General features: G+C 44.6%; 2 protein-coding genes and 2 non-coding genes across 4 annotated transcripts; 1 reads left to right on the top strand and 3 right to left on the bottom strand.

Annotated features, from left to right (window-relative positions):
- Window positions 1-7,135: 7,135 nt before the first annotated feature.
- BYT42DRAFT_478039 (uncharacterized protein) lies at window positions 7,136-7,345 on the bottom strand (the record flags this gene model as incomplete). The annotated part of the gene is made up of 1 exon (XM_051563652.1): window positions 7,136-7,345. A coding segment is annotated over one exon (210 nt), but the record flags the coding sequence as incomplete, so codon positions are not given.
- On the bottom strand, window positions 7,340-7,702 carry BYT42DRAFT_480914 (uncharacterized protein; the record flags this gene model as incomplete). Its single annotated transcript, XM_051563685.1, has 1 exon — window positions 7,340-7,702. A coding segment is annotated over one exon (363 nt), but the record flags the coding sequence as incomplete, so codon positions are not given.
- A 612-nt stretch (window positions 7,703-8,314) lies between these two features.
- BYT42DRAFT_t10 lies at window positions 8,315-8,397 on the top strand. Its single transcript has one exon. It is a non-coding gene; the product is annotated as a tRNA-Tyr (tRNA).
- A 5,310-nt stretch (window positions 8,398-13,707) lies between these two features.
- On the bottom strand, window positions 13,708-13,779 carry BYT42DRAFT_t8. The gene has a single exon. It is a non-coding gene; the product is annotated as a tRNA-Pro (tRNA).
- Between the last annotated feature and the right edge of the window lie 1,266 nt (window positions 13,780-15,045).

Genomic DNA, 15,045 nt, shown 5'->3' with positions numbered 1-15,045 from the left:
TTTCATGCATATAGAAAAGCTCTAAACAGTTTCTTTATGCTGAAATCAACAGTTTGTGAACGGTTGAAAGTTATATATTGATCAGATCTGTATCCCCCTGAAGATATTGATAAGAAAGCCCTCTTACTTGCACTTTTCTATACTTCTGTCAACCGTGACTTTAATAAGCTCTGTACTTTTCTTAACTCACTAATCCTGCTCTCTGCACATACTGCAGGTCTTGATCCAATCCTTTTCCTACCGATGTCTCACCATGAATGCAGCCCTCCCCTTTGCTGGTGCTACGGATACCTTTCTGATACACTACGCCCCATGCACTTCTAGTCACCACCATTTGATATCTTGCTTCTACCTTTTGTGGTGTTTGTGAATAAAAAGAAGTGTAAAACAGAGAAAACCTGAAATCTTTTGAGACTCGGATTTATTGAGAAACAAGAGAAGGGAAAAAAAGCCCAGATTAATTCTTCATTCTATGTCTGCTTATATACAGTACTTTATGACGAATCGTCATCTAATTGATCGTATTATAATAAATTGTTTATCTTGTAGGTATTGCCATAGAACGTACTGTGGATGAATGACAAGAGTATACAGTTGTTCTTATGACTTTTTGTTGACAAGGAGACGGTGAATTTGGGAATGTGAATCGCATGATTGTTTTATGAGGTTTATCTTCACTGATTAGGATTTGGGTGTGGTACAACTTAGCATATTTGAACTGCGAACGTTTTGAGGATGAGAATTATCCATAGCCATGCCCATAATGCGAGGAAGGAGGACTTGATGTATGTGAATACATTATTTATACCGAATATAACACTTTTTATCTTGGCTTATTAATTTCCTCTGGATCCTACTCCAGATATAGTAAACCATCTACTCAACAAATTGCTAAGCAAAAAAAGCTCTCTGTCCTAATAATCATTCTGCTCATTACTTCTGACAGCATAACTGGCTCACTTTGTTTCTCTCTTTGCTTGAAACTTGATAAGTGTTATTCATCCCAAGGATGATTTAATTTGACTTATTTTGCCTCTCCTGCTCTGGGCACTGGTTTTTTATACTGGCTCATCCCACTAAATGATTCTGGATAGTATTGCATTTTTCTTTCTTTTCTCTTTTTCTTTATTTTTTCTCCTACAGTATTTTTGACTACCTGCCACCCTATGCTTCCTGTGCACAATTTTACTCTTGTTTTCTCAAATGGGTTTTTTGCATTAGTACTAGGCCCTATAGATCTCAAGGCAAGCAATAGTCCCCAACAGATGCATTGTCATGACATTAAAACGATGTTTCTAACATGCAAAATCTACTCTAATCACCTCTACTATCCTATTCATTAGTCTCAATATAATTATCTCTCGCAATGTATAAATACTTTCATATAAAAATAACAAATATATTGTCATAAAAATTTATCTTCATGACTGTCATTGCCGATTTCTGCTGCTCTGGTTATTCCTCGAACTCTCTTTAATTTTCCTGCAGCTCTGTTTGAGTTTCATCTACTGACATACTATTTTCTCTCAATCAATGTATTGTTTTCCATTAGTCAATATACTGAGCTCCATTAAGCAATTTATTATTTTCCATTGATCAATCAATCAAAAACCATAGCTAGAGAACAGTGTAGCTTTATGTCATGACCATTCCTACACACACATTGTCTTGGTGATAATGCATGACCATATACATTATTGAGCCAAGCACACTCCTTCACTTTTGCCATGCTGGTGTCATGACCATTCCCGCACACACATTGTCTTGACGATAATGCATAATCATGTGCATTATTAGTCCAAGCACACTCCTTCACTATTGCCATGCTGATCCATGCGCTTGCGTCTATACTTACTCTTATGTTCTTCTCTATCGTTGTCCTTCCTCCTTTTATTGATCTACTATACAGTGGGTGTCAAAAGGGTTCGCATCGTCGTAGAAAATTCAGTTTTTTGCCTGTAACTTTTGAACTACGAATGCTAGTCACAAACGGTCACAACCATTCAATAGACATTGTTTACTTCTATTAGTAAGCCAAATTTGAAGTTCATAGCTTTGTTATTGGATGAGTAAACTCAGATCAAAGTTAATTAGTACATGCGAACCCTTTTGACAGTTATATTAAATGATCAGATTTTCTGAGTTTTCTTATGATAATCTAATCTAAAAAAGAAATACAAGTATCATTATGAGTCATTTAAGTCACAAAAAGATATAAAAAGAGATTAATTTTTGTCTTCTACCTTCATTATCTTTCTTTATTATCTCATTATGAAATCCATCTCTTCTGATCTCAAGAACTCCATTCTCACTCTGCTACAACAAGGTGTTTCGGTTAAGAAGACTGCTACTCAACTTGGTATAAGTCAGGGAACAGTTTCCAAGTATAGAAACAAGCATCTCCCTACTTTACCTAAGGTTGCTACTGGTAGAAAGCCATTAATCTCCAAGAAGACTAAATCTTTCATCAAAAGAAAGATGATTTCTGGTGAACTCAAGTCTGCTGTTGATGTGACTAAACATCTAAAAAGCTCTGGTGATGAAGTCTCTTACTCTACTGTGATCAGAACTTTGAAGATCATGGGTTTTGAAGCTAAAATCAAAATTAAAAAACCATTTTTATCAGCAAGACACAAGAAGGCTAGATTACAATGGGCCAAAGCTCATCAATATTGGACTATTGATGATTGGAAAAAGGTTGTCTGGTCTGATGAAACCAAGGTTAATGTCTGGGGGTCTGATGGTAACAAGTACTACTGGAAGAGGAAGACTGATGCTATGCAAGAGCACCATTTAGATCTTACTGTTAAACATGGCAATGGATCTGTTATGATGTGGGGTTGCATGACTTACTTTGGTATTGGCTATGCTTGTCAAATTCTGGATGATACTATGAAGAAAGAAGACTATATTCACATTTTGGATACTCATTTGAGGCAATCTTTAGATTACTATGGTATCTCCTTTGGTGGTGAAGATAAGATATTTCAGCAAGATAATAACCCAAAACATACTGCCAAATTAACTAAAAAATGGATGGAAGACCATAACTTGCAAGTGTTACCATGGCCAGCTCAGTCTCCAGACTTGAATCCCATTGAACTTCTATGGCATCATCTGAAACTCAAGCTTAGTATGTATGAAACTAAGGCTAAAGGAGTGACTGAGTATGAGAAAGAATAGATACTGAATGGAATCAATTTACAGCTGAAACTTGTAAGAAGTATATAGAAAGTATGTCAGATAGAGTTCAAGTAGTTTTGAAGGCTAAAGGAGGACATACAAAGTATTAAATAAAAAATATTCACATCTGTCAAAAGGGTTTGCATGTACTAATTAACTTTGATCTAAGTTTAGTTATCCAATAACAAAGCTATGAACTTCAAATTTGGCTTACTAATAGAGGAACAGCCACTACCTCTAAAACGTATCATGAATATTGACGACCTCACAATATCATGATACCACACCCATAGACAAGTAGCAACACTTCGTTTATGCTACCCACGTCAGCACCCCCTCTGACCTTTTTAGTTATTTAGCAATACAAACATATCTTTAATGATACAATGCTTTATTTTTAATTTAAATCTTATATTTGTTAAAAAAATAAAAAAAAATTGTATTTAATGATATAATTTACATACTTTTAGGTTATTTAAAGCATACTATAGATATTAATAGTTCCTCATAGAAGTAAACAATGTCTATTGAATGGTTGTGACCGTTTGTGACTAGCATGCGTAGTTCAAAAGTTACCGGCAAAAAACTGAATTTTCTACAACGATGCGAACCCTTTTGACACCCACTGTATGTGTTACCTCATGTTATGCTCTGCATTTTATTTATTTATTTTATTATCATTGTCTCTTCTGTTTTGCATCTTTTAGTATAAATATCTAATCTCTTTTATGAAATAAACCTAGGTTAAGAATTGTGTATTCTCTTATACTATCTTGTTCTTATCTTGGTTCTTTTCCTGTTTCTATTCTTGTTCTGATTTTGGTGGATGCAAGGAAGGAATCGAAAGCAGCTTGGCGGTACGATCGAAGCCAAGAGGGAAGGCGGGGAGGATCATCATCATCCGCAGGGTAGTCCAAGACCATTTTCTGCTGACGGAGATGAGAGAGCAAGGAAAGACGGACAGAAGAAGAAAGGAGCGACAAGAGGCAGTCATCCGGGAGATAGGAGACGCGAAGGTGGTATTTGAGAACGAGTGTATTGGCACGGAAAGACATGGAGGGAAGGTTGCAAATATGGAGGAGAACTTTGGTAGAAGAGGTTCAATGGCCACCGACCAGCATGCGAACGCAGCAATCTTGGACACGATTTAACTCTCGGTAATCGGTTAGGCGAAGAGGGGCAATGGCGAGGCCATATTCCAACTTCGGACGGACAAAAGCAGCATAAATGCGGGCGGAGAAAAGAAGAGGGAAACCATTGCGATTCAAGCCCATTTGGGCGAGTTGAGCCATGCTTGCCAACGCAGCAGAGGAACGAAGTTTGATCAGCACTGGTACCGAAATACCTTTGCTGTCAAAAGGGACACCCAGGTAAGTGAACTCATCGACCGAAGGAAGAACCTCGTCATAGAGACACAACTGGTTGATGGAATGAGAAAGAATGGAAGGGGCATTGAGCACAGCACACTTGGCTGGACTCCATCTATACCCGAGGGTAAAAGAATGGGTTTGCGCAAGGGCCAGCATGTTGGAGACATCCCTAGCAGAACCAACCAGGGCCACATCATCGGCATAGAGCAAGCAATTGATGGGTGTAGGTGTGGGAACTTGGGAAGCAGTGAAGGGGGACTGGCACGGACCATAAGGGAGACCAATAGGTGCTGGCGCAGTATCACCGTGGGATGAACCAGGTGGAGCAGAAGGAGACAAAGAAAGAACGGAGGGGGTTGAAGCTGTAACAGCGGAACGGAGAAGAACAGGAAGGGTGTTGATGTAAATCGAATAAAGGTGAGGACTAAGGACGGAGCCTTGGAGAACACCAGTATGTGGATGGAAGGATGAGGAGGTGTGGTTCTGTAAGAGAACGGAGATGGTGACATCGTCGAACATGTTTGCCAGGAGAGACACAAGAGAAATGGGGGCGGAGGAAACAAGCATGGATTGCCATATGATACGTCGGTCGACAGTATCATAGGCTGCTTTGATATCCAGGAACGCAACAACAGGATAATGATTGTGGTGATCGCAGTAGGCGCGCATCAAGTCATGTAAGCAGAGGGCTTGATCCAACGCGCTACGTTGATGCCGGAAACCGCCTTGGGCTACATCAAGGACAGGGGAACCACGTTCAACAAAAGGAATGAGACACATCTCAAAAAGTTTCGGATGACAGAGGTGAGGGAAATTGGGTGGAAATTTTGAGGAAGGGTGGGATCGCCTTTTTTATGGATGGGCACCACTTGGGCATGGCGCCAGAGAGAAGGAGTGTAGGACTATTGAAGGCAGATTTCGAAAAGTAAGGAAAGGAGTGGGGCCAGATGAGAACGAAGAGGCAGGAGCATTTCTGTATGTAGATGGTCAGCACCAGGTGCTTTACACACAGGAAGTCGTTGCATGGTGGATTCAATTTCATCGGCAGGGAACAAAATGGGAAAGGACTGTGATGGGCCGGTAAACGGAAGTTGGCGCGAGAAGGAGGGAAGAGGTAAAGGTCGGGTGAAAGGAAGAGAGAAACCCGAATAAACCGATGCAAGATGATCGCACATGGCTTGTGCGCCCGCTGCAGGGCCATCTGGATGGGAAAATCCAGCTTGTTGGCGGCGTCTGTTTCGGATCATTTTGACCTTTGGACATAGCGCGGGAAAATTCACCTGTGGCCAGAGTTTCGCAAAATTCACGCCAAGATCGGCACTTGGCTGATTTCACTGCAGCACGGAAACGTTGGTGAGCTTCTTGGTGGTCATCCCAGAGGGGTACCTTATCCAATCCACGAGCACGATGCCATCGACGATACGCTGTATCGCAGGCATCAGCAAGGGCTTGGAGTTCGGTGGACCAGAAACTTTTCCAGTGAGCAGGACGAGGAGGACAGGAACCAACAGAACGATCAAGAGCCGAATGTATGGCATCAATGAGGGATGCATTTAATGAATCGATGTCTGGGCGGGAAGAAGGAGGTTCGGTATGAATGGAAACAAGTTGGTCAAGGAGTGGAGCAGAAAATGAGTGGAAGGAGTCTTGATACAGAGAACGGACATCATCTTCACGCAAGCGTGAGAGATTCCAAAGGCGACGAGTAGAAGTGGAGGGTGGAGGCGCAGGATGATCAACAGGGATCGTGTAGTCAAAAGACAAGGACATCAATTTGTGATCAGAGCCTAGTGAGAGATCGGAGGAGATGGTGATGGTAGGATTGAGGACGCAAGGGATGTTGGTGATGAAATAATTGACAATACTGGAGTACTCTATATTGTTGTGGAAAGTAAGGAACGTGGGGAGGCCATAGGCAAGAGATGAATTTAAGATGTTCAAAGAACGCTCTTCAACCCAGTCTCGGAGAAGGTAACCACGGCTGTTGGTGATAGAATCACCAGTGTCATCACCAAGACGTGCGTTCAAATCACCACAGATGATGGTGTCGTCAAAAAGAGGGAGTGAGTGGAAGATGGAGGCAACTTCATCATTGGGTAATGAAGGCGGGATATATAGACAGATGAGATGGAGGAAGCGACCAATGCATAGCTCTAAGGCATACTTATTGTGGATGGGGAATTGGGTAACAGGAAAAGGAAAGAAAGGAGAAATGAAAGCGGAAACACCTTGGGAACTATGGTAATTACCATCGACGGGACAACCGTATATATGGTGTTGTGGCCAGGTAGTTTTGATTCTGTTGGGCGGTAGCAGCCAAGTTTCGGTAATAAAGATCAGAGAAAAATCTTGGCAGTGACGGAGGAGATCATCAACCAGGGAAGCTTGGAGGCCATTGGCATTCCACAGACCGATGTTGAGAGGGATGGTTGGTGGAAGGGAGGATGCGGTTGGGAAATGAGTGGCAGGAGAAAGTGGGGAAGGAGTGGAAGTATTAGTGTGACGGACCATCATTAGAGAGCATTTGTGACCATGTCAGTATCCTCGTCTTTATCTTTACGGGCAGAAGCATTAATGTCGGGAGGGGAAGCAGGCGCACCACGGCAGGAGCGCAGAAGTTGGAAAACATTCTCCTCAGTAAAGACACCAGCTTCAAGGAAGGAACGAGCAACAGGGGAGGCAAGATGGTAGGGGAGACAGATCACAGCCTTTTTACATCGGCTGAAGTGGAGGGTTTCAGCGAACGTTTCTTGTTCCTCAAGAGGTAGACTCTTGATTTCTGGATCCGCGAGGTGTATAGGATCAAGGGGGTCAAAGTCAGCAAAATGTTTGATCGTATGCTTTTCCAGGGAGGCAAGGACAGTGGGACGATACTGGTTGTGGACAAGAAGTCCAACAACAGAGTGGGCAGGAAAAGTGATGTCGAGGATTCTATATGGGTCAATCCCAAGGCGATGGAGATGAGAACGGGCTTCTTGACGGGTCAATCGGTGGGAATGGGGGATATACAGGTACTGAAAGCCACTAGGGCCTTCAGTCTCCTTGAAAGTGCACACGGATGCAGCCAAGCTGTGCACGGCCCACTTTGGGTGAACAGGTCGGTGTTTTTTGGACACAGCGGCCCAGGTGGATTCATCAGAGCCCAAAGGGCTCGGCGAGGTAGCCTTAGCAGTGGAGGGGGCAGCAGGAGGGGCTGCACTAGCATTGGCACCAGAGGTACCAGCTGAAGCTGCAGCGAGACGGGCTTTAAGAGCAGCATTCTCAGCACAAAGTGTTTCCACCTCAGCGAGGAGCGCACTGAATTGGTCAATTTTCGCAGCATGCTGCGAAAATTGCGTGGTCAGGAATTCAATTTGGGCTTGCATGGCCTCAAATTGTTCATTGGAAAAAGGTGACATAGAGGGAACGTATGCCGCCATCGGTGTTGGAAATAAATTTGGATCGCGATGCGGTCCGGACAAAAGATTCAACTCGGAGTTCGAAGAGGCAAGCGGGGAAGCGGCAGTGGCAGCGAGAAAAGAGTTATTGGTGCTTTCGTTAGTTGGATACACTTTTTGAAAAATGGTAGTATCTCATGAACGAGCAGGTGAATAGGGCTGAAGATTGGTGATGTAGGTCCAGTCAAACAGATGTACGCTGTAGCAAAAGATGACTGATGGATGGAGGGTGTGGATGCGTGAGAAGAGAGCTTTTTTTATGACGGGAAAAGATTTTTCCGATGTATAAAGGGCAAAAAGTTATGGAAACCGGAAAAAGAGGTCCCGGCTTTAGCTCAGTTGGTAGAGCGGAAGACTGTAGTGCTATAGGAATCTTTAGGTCGCTAGTTCGAATCTGGCAAGCCGGATTTTTTTATTTTGTCGTATTGTCATTTGTCTGTCGTATGTCGGACCTGTTAGCGGTCCTCTAAACGTTTTGTCTTAATGACTCACGGTTCGTAAATATCAACAACAAAGCTCAGTATGAGTAATAGTCGATATATCATGAATAGATAGCATTGTCATAATAGAATATAAAAAGAAACCCCAAAACATTGAATAAACATCATCATTCGTTTTATTGTCAATCCTCGTCTATTTACTTTGGTGATCGTGCAGTTTATCAGATCCAGTAAATACGACATTTGGTAGCGGCTGTCACTTTTATTGTTTATGGAACCAACCGATTTGCCTGTGACAGACATCTCCCTGATTACTGAAGACGACAAGAAAAGATTTGAAATCGAAGACCGTGTAGCCAATTTTTTGCCCGTCGATCTTATTGCCGAATATCAGAAGTATCGACAAATTAAACACATCCCCGCCAAAGACAGACTCAAATCGACTCCAGCACGTGAAGAATTCTGGAGTAAGCACGCAAAGAACCTCGCTGATAATTTCAAGACTCGCCTTATCACATCCAAGACCCCTCATCACGAAATGAGTGACGCCGCCCCTTTGACTCCTTCGCAACCCGCCGCCACTTCCTCTGACTCACTGCCGCCCCATGTAGCTGATAGCGTTCCCCATGGTATCAAACTACCTCCGCCTGATACCTACCACGGTGATCGTGTCGCAAGTGTACTTGACAGCTGGCTCCTTTCTATCACTCGATACTTCCAACTCAACATGCTTCCTGCCGACCGATGGGTACCCATGGCTGTTACTTTCCTGCGTGGACGCGCCCTTGTTTGGTGGAATTTGCTCGAGACCCAACGCTCTGCTCCTTCCACTTGGATCGGGTTCAAGAATGAACTGATCGACCAGTTCCGCCCAGCATACTCCCAGCAAGCAGCCCGTCGCCGTCTCCGTGAACTTCGACAAGTTGGCTCCATCTCGGATTTCGTGGATACGTTCCAGTCCATCCGCCTTGAACTTCCCGGCATGACCGATGATGAAGCCACCGACCGATTCATTTCCGGTTTAGAACATGATGTTGCCGCCCACGTCATTCAGACAGACCCGGTCAGCTGCTCTGACGCTATGCGTATTGCCCTTGCGTTCGAAAATGGCCGTCGCCTTGGTTACAACGCTTTTCCCCAACAGTCGATGCGCACAAGCCCCTCTAGTTCAGATGTCACCCCCATGGACATTAGCGCTGTCGTTGCCGCCACCATTGCCCAGTTGAACTCCAACTAACATCAAGGTTTCCCCAATCGTTCTGGTCCTCCCCGGCGTTCCTCGATCAAATGTTACTGGTGTCGCCGTGAAGGCCACATCCAATTCCACTACAAGGAACGTGCTCATGCCATCCGCGAATTAGAACGTGCCCACAAAGCCAAATTTTCCCATAGTTTACATCATATCGAATCGTGTAATGATCATTCTCCGGAAATAAAGGAATCATCTTCTGCCCAGTACTCTCCCGAGATTTTATCTCTCCGCCATGATATACACCCACCTTCGGAACCTGGTCCCGATGACCTCCCTTCATCGGACTTGCCCCCAGTTCCCGACCGTCATGACCCTCCGGAATTTTCTGACTCACAATTCTTCCAGGCTATGAATGCCAGAAGTGTCGACCGCCTACCTCTGTATCCCGTCACCATTCAGGGTCACCGTTTCCTTGCCCTCATCGATAGTGGAGCTAGCACCAACTACGTCAGCCCTCGTGTCGCGCCTTTCGCCTCCCGTTTTACCCCTTTCACAGGTGGTCAAACCGTGGAAACAGCCAACGGCCAGCTCTCTGCTATTGAAGGCCAAGCCTCCATTACGGGTACGCTGTGTGATCTCCCCTTAACGTTCGATGCATTGGTCTTTGACTCTAAGTTCGATGTGATCCTTGGTACCACCTGGCTTAAAGATGCTTCCCCTATTCCCGATTGGACTGATCAGACTTGGACTGTTCAGACGGACGCTCGCTCCTATATTCTTCGCCCTAGTACCCATTCCGAATCCACTGATGGTGCCCATTTGCTCCTTTCTGCCAAGCAAGTCGCCAACCTTCTCCGTCGTAATGAAGCCCGCTGTTTCTTATTGCATCTCAAGCATGACCCTCCGCCGAACGACGACAATTCCGCCTGGATACAGCAACTGACGAACGAATTCACCGAAGTCTTTAGCAACGATATCACTGGGCTACCCCCAGATCGCAACGTGGAGCATATGATCGAAACTGGTGATTCCAAGCCTGTCCATCGATCTCCCTACAAAATGAGCCCACTTGAACTCGATGAACTCCAACGACAACTTAAGGATCTTCTGGCAAAAGGACATATTCAGCCGAGCTCATCACCATGGGGTGCTCCTGTCTTGTTTGTCAAAAAGAAGAATGGCGAGATGCGTATGTGCATCGATTATCGTGCCTTGAACAAACTGACAATTCGCAATAGTTATCCTTTGCCTCGCATTGATGAATGCCTAGATCGACTCCGCGATGCCCGTTTTTTCACTTCCCTCGATCTCAAGTCTGGATACCATCAAGTTCGTATTCGCCCTGAAGACGTTCCAAAAACGGCATTCAACACTCGCTATGGCCAATTCGAGTTTCTGGTCCTTCCATTCGGCCTCACCAATGCCCCTCCTACTTTCCAACGCCTCATGAATTCCGTGCTCAAGGATTGCCTAGACAAGTTTGCCATGGTCTATCTCGACGACATCCTCATTTTTAGTCCGACCATCGAGGATCACCGCGCCCATGTACACACCGTTTTGGAAAAGCTCCGCGAAGCTCAGCTCGTCGTTAACCCGAAGAAATGCCATTTTGCCCAAACCCAGCTCTCGTTCCTAGGTTTCGACATCTCCACAAATGGAATTCTCCCCTCGCGTGACAAGGTGAAAGCCGTTCAAGACTGGCCGGTACCCACCAACGTACAAGAAGTACGCCAATTCATCGGTCTCGCCCAACATTATCGTCGCTTCATCCCCGGTTTCGCCCACATTGCCGCTCCGATCACCGATCTCACTCGAGGCACTGGTGCCAAACAACGTTCGATCACTTAGACGCAAGAGTGCCAGCATAGTTTCGATCTCCTGAAGAGTAAACTCACTGAAGCGCCTCTCCTTCATTCGCCCGATATGACTCGTCCGTTCCGCATCGAAACTGACGCTTCCGATTATGGCGTGGGTGCTGTTCTGCTACAACAGGATGACACTGGTGATTGGCGCCCCTTGGCCTACAAATCGAAGAAACTGTCCCTTGCCGAACGACGTTTTCCCGCTCAAGAATGCGAACTAATCGGTGTTCTTCACGCTCTCCGTACCTGGCGCTGCTTCATCGATAGTCGAGAACGAAACTACTCCGTATTTGTTGATCATCTTTCCCTCAAGTCGCTTCGCTCTCAGAAGAACCCTACGGCCCGCCTGATCCGCTATCTCAACGAATTGGAATCTTACGACCCGGATATCCAGTACAAGCCTGGTGCTGACAACACGATCCCGGATTTGCTTTCGCGTGTCGGTGGCCCAAATTGTGAGCCAGCTCAAGACGATATCGAACCCAAGTACCTGTACACTATTGAGGCCGAAGACCCCCATGTCGACCCACAAAACGACTGGCCTCGTTTCTACACGCTCGATCCTTCCAACTGGCCCCGCCTAATCAAAGAAAAAATGGAAAAGAACAAAGAGCATTTCACAGTTCGGGACAAAATGGTGTTCTATCGTCCTCACAAGACCGGTTCTCAAGAGTTACGTTATGTCATCTTTTCCCGCCGTGCCGATCTCGTCGAAAATTTCCACAAGAGCTTCGGTCATTCTGGTGTCCAGACGCTTTATCACATCATGAAATCTCGCTGGTGGTGGCCAGGCATGGAAGCCGATATTAGATCCTGGATCAAAACTTGCCCTCAATGTCAGATCGTCGCCAATGAAAACCGCTCGATGCACAAGGCTCCGATGCATCCTCTGGATGTCCCTAGTGCTTTTTCCCGATGGCACCTCGACTTTATTGGGGAATTACCCACAACTAGTGATGGTAACCGATGGATTCTCGTTGCGGTGGATTACTCCACCAACTGGCCTATTGCCCGCGCTGTTCCGGACGCCACAGGTGAGGCCATCGTCAAGTTCATCTACGAAGAAATTGTGCTTCGCTTTGGTTGTCCGGATGAAATCCTCACGGATCGTGGCGCGAACTTTATGTCCAACGTTGTCTCCCGTTATGTTCGATTACTCCGTACTCACCACACGTTGACTTCGGCATTCCACCCGCGAACGAACGGTAAATGCGAACGATTGAACCAGACCTTGAAGAACATGCTCAAGAAATATATCAATGGTAACGTCTACGTGTGGGACCAACACTTGAACCAAGCACTGTGGGCTTGCCGCGTACGAAAACATCGGACGACAGGGTATAGTCCCTTTTACTTAACTTACGGCCGACATCCTCGACTGCCAGGCGACACTGCATGCCCTTAGATCCAACCGACCGAAACGGAACTAGCTCCGGAACTATTGGCCGACGATGCATTCACTTACCTCCGAAAGTTGCGTGAAGCCCGCGAGAAAGCCGAAATTCGAATGAAACGTAATGCGGAAGCGGACAAGAAAAAATGGGATGATGCCATGAGGACCGAAACCCAAATTTTCGAACTTGGTGACCTTGTTCTACTACGCCACGAAAATCGCAAGACCCTAGAACCCTCCTGGATGGGCCTGTATATTGTCATCGGCCGGAACCTGGACACCGACACCTATCAGATCCACGAAATCCAAGGAAAACAATATGCATCCTGGGTACATACCGACCGTCTTCGCCCCGCTCATACGACTGACACCACGGCCAACCAATCTTGGTACATCCCTCGAACGGCTCGTGCACAAACCCAAACCTCAACCTAGTCGGCTCTCCAATTTTTTTTCTCTCCTTCTCTTTTCCGTCTCGATCTCCTCATGGTTGTTCGCTGCCTTCTGTTTCTTCTTCTTTATCTTGCTCGAGGACGATCAAGCGTTTGGGAAGGGGATAATGTCGGACCTGTTAGCGGTCCTCTAAACGTTTTGTCTTAATGACTCACGGTTCGTAAATATCAACAACAAAGCTCAGTATGAGTAATAGTCGATATATCATGAATAGATAGCATTGTCATAATAGAATATAAAAAGAAACCCCAAAACATTGAATAAACATCATCATTCGTTTTATTGTCAATCCTCGTCTATTTACTTTGGTGATCGTGCAGTTTATCAGATCCAGTAAATACGACAACACCTGAAAACGACAAAATGATTAAAAAAGTGGGTCTCTCCGGGAATCGAACCCGGGACCTCTCGCACCCTAAGCGAGAATTATACCACTAAACCAAGAGACCCTTATCTTTTTTGTCAGATCGCGATATATCTCCTGGCCCCTATTGGTTCGATATATCCACTACACATAATTAGCGGTATCCACCGGAGGAAACGAGGTGGAAACTGTCAGTATCCACCGTAGTGGCGGAGGAAACTTGCGGTATCCTCCCTTTTTCCACCGGGAGATTCGGCCGGTTTCCACCCCAGTCTGGGGGTGGATACCGTTAAATTCTATTACCGACATCCAATTAAAATGATGCATTAAAAAATCTTTGGTCCATTCACAGACGAGTATTTTCTACTTTGTGTACATGGTCTTCCAATTAAAATGATGTGTTCATGGTTTTTGGTCCATTCACAGACGAGTATTCTTTTCCTTAAATAGCATGGTATTTCAATTAAAATAGTGGTATTTTTTGCTTTCAGATTATGGCTCTGATTACTGCTATTGATTCGGTGGCTTTGAATATAGGATTTATTGCAGTATGGTTGTCAGAATGAATGCTATTTACTACAAACAACAGCTATCTAGTCTATCTATACTACTGGAAGCTTACTAGGTCATGGGAGAATATGATTGTGACGAAATAATATGACTAGCTTAATCACTTATTGTTGACAAGACGTTGCAATACAACATGAAGCGCTGTATAGGCAAGCAGAAAGAACATGATATCACTGCTGAAGTGCTTAACAGAAAACATCGGTACCTGCACTGTACTTGATATTTTCTGTTGAGTATCAGGTTCAGCAATGATATCATATACTTCTGAAGGCTACTGACAGCGGGACACAATCATTCAGAACTTACTTGAAAGATAGCCTACCTGGCGACAGACCAAAATACTGTACTTCTGAAAGCAATTGAGTGCAGACATAACCAACGAGAAACCGACTTGAAAGCATCACCTTCTTGGCAATAAAACTAGAAATAAAGGAAGTTGTGATTAGTCGACAACTCAATGAAGTACTAGAGAGCTACTCACCTGCAACTTGAAGAAAGCAGCAAAGAAGGCATGTACCTATTGATATTTGTGGAAGAAAAATGGTGGATACTTGAATATGATACAGTACGTGCCTAAAAATCATTATTCTTTACAAAAGAAAAAATTTAAAAAGTGAAAAAGGAAGAATTGTTTTGCTTCGAAGCCTCCCCCCTGTTTAAAAAATAAAAAAGACACTGTGCAACCGATCACAAATAATCATAACAGTTACCTTATCGAGTAGAAAAACCGTTTATACCTGATAATCAATTGATCCGGGACTTACCCTTTTAGTTCCCTTAA

The sequence above is a fragment of the Radiomyces spectabilis genome (assembly GCF_025331425.1).
Source record: "Radiomyces spectabilis strain NRRL 2753 chromosome Unknown BYT42scaffold_1, whole genome shotgun sequence".
NCBI classification, from domain to species: Eukaryota; Fungi; Mucoromycota; class Mucoromycetes; order Mucorales; family Radiomycetaceae; genus Radiomyces; species Radiomyces spectabilis.
This window is presented reverse-complemented; position numbering and strand designations above follow the sequence as displayed.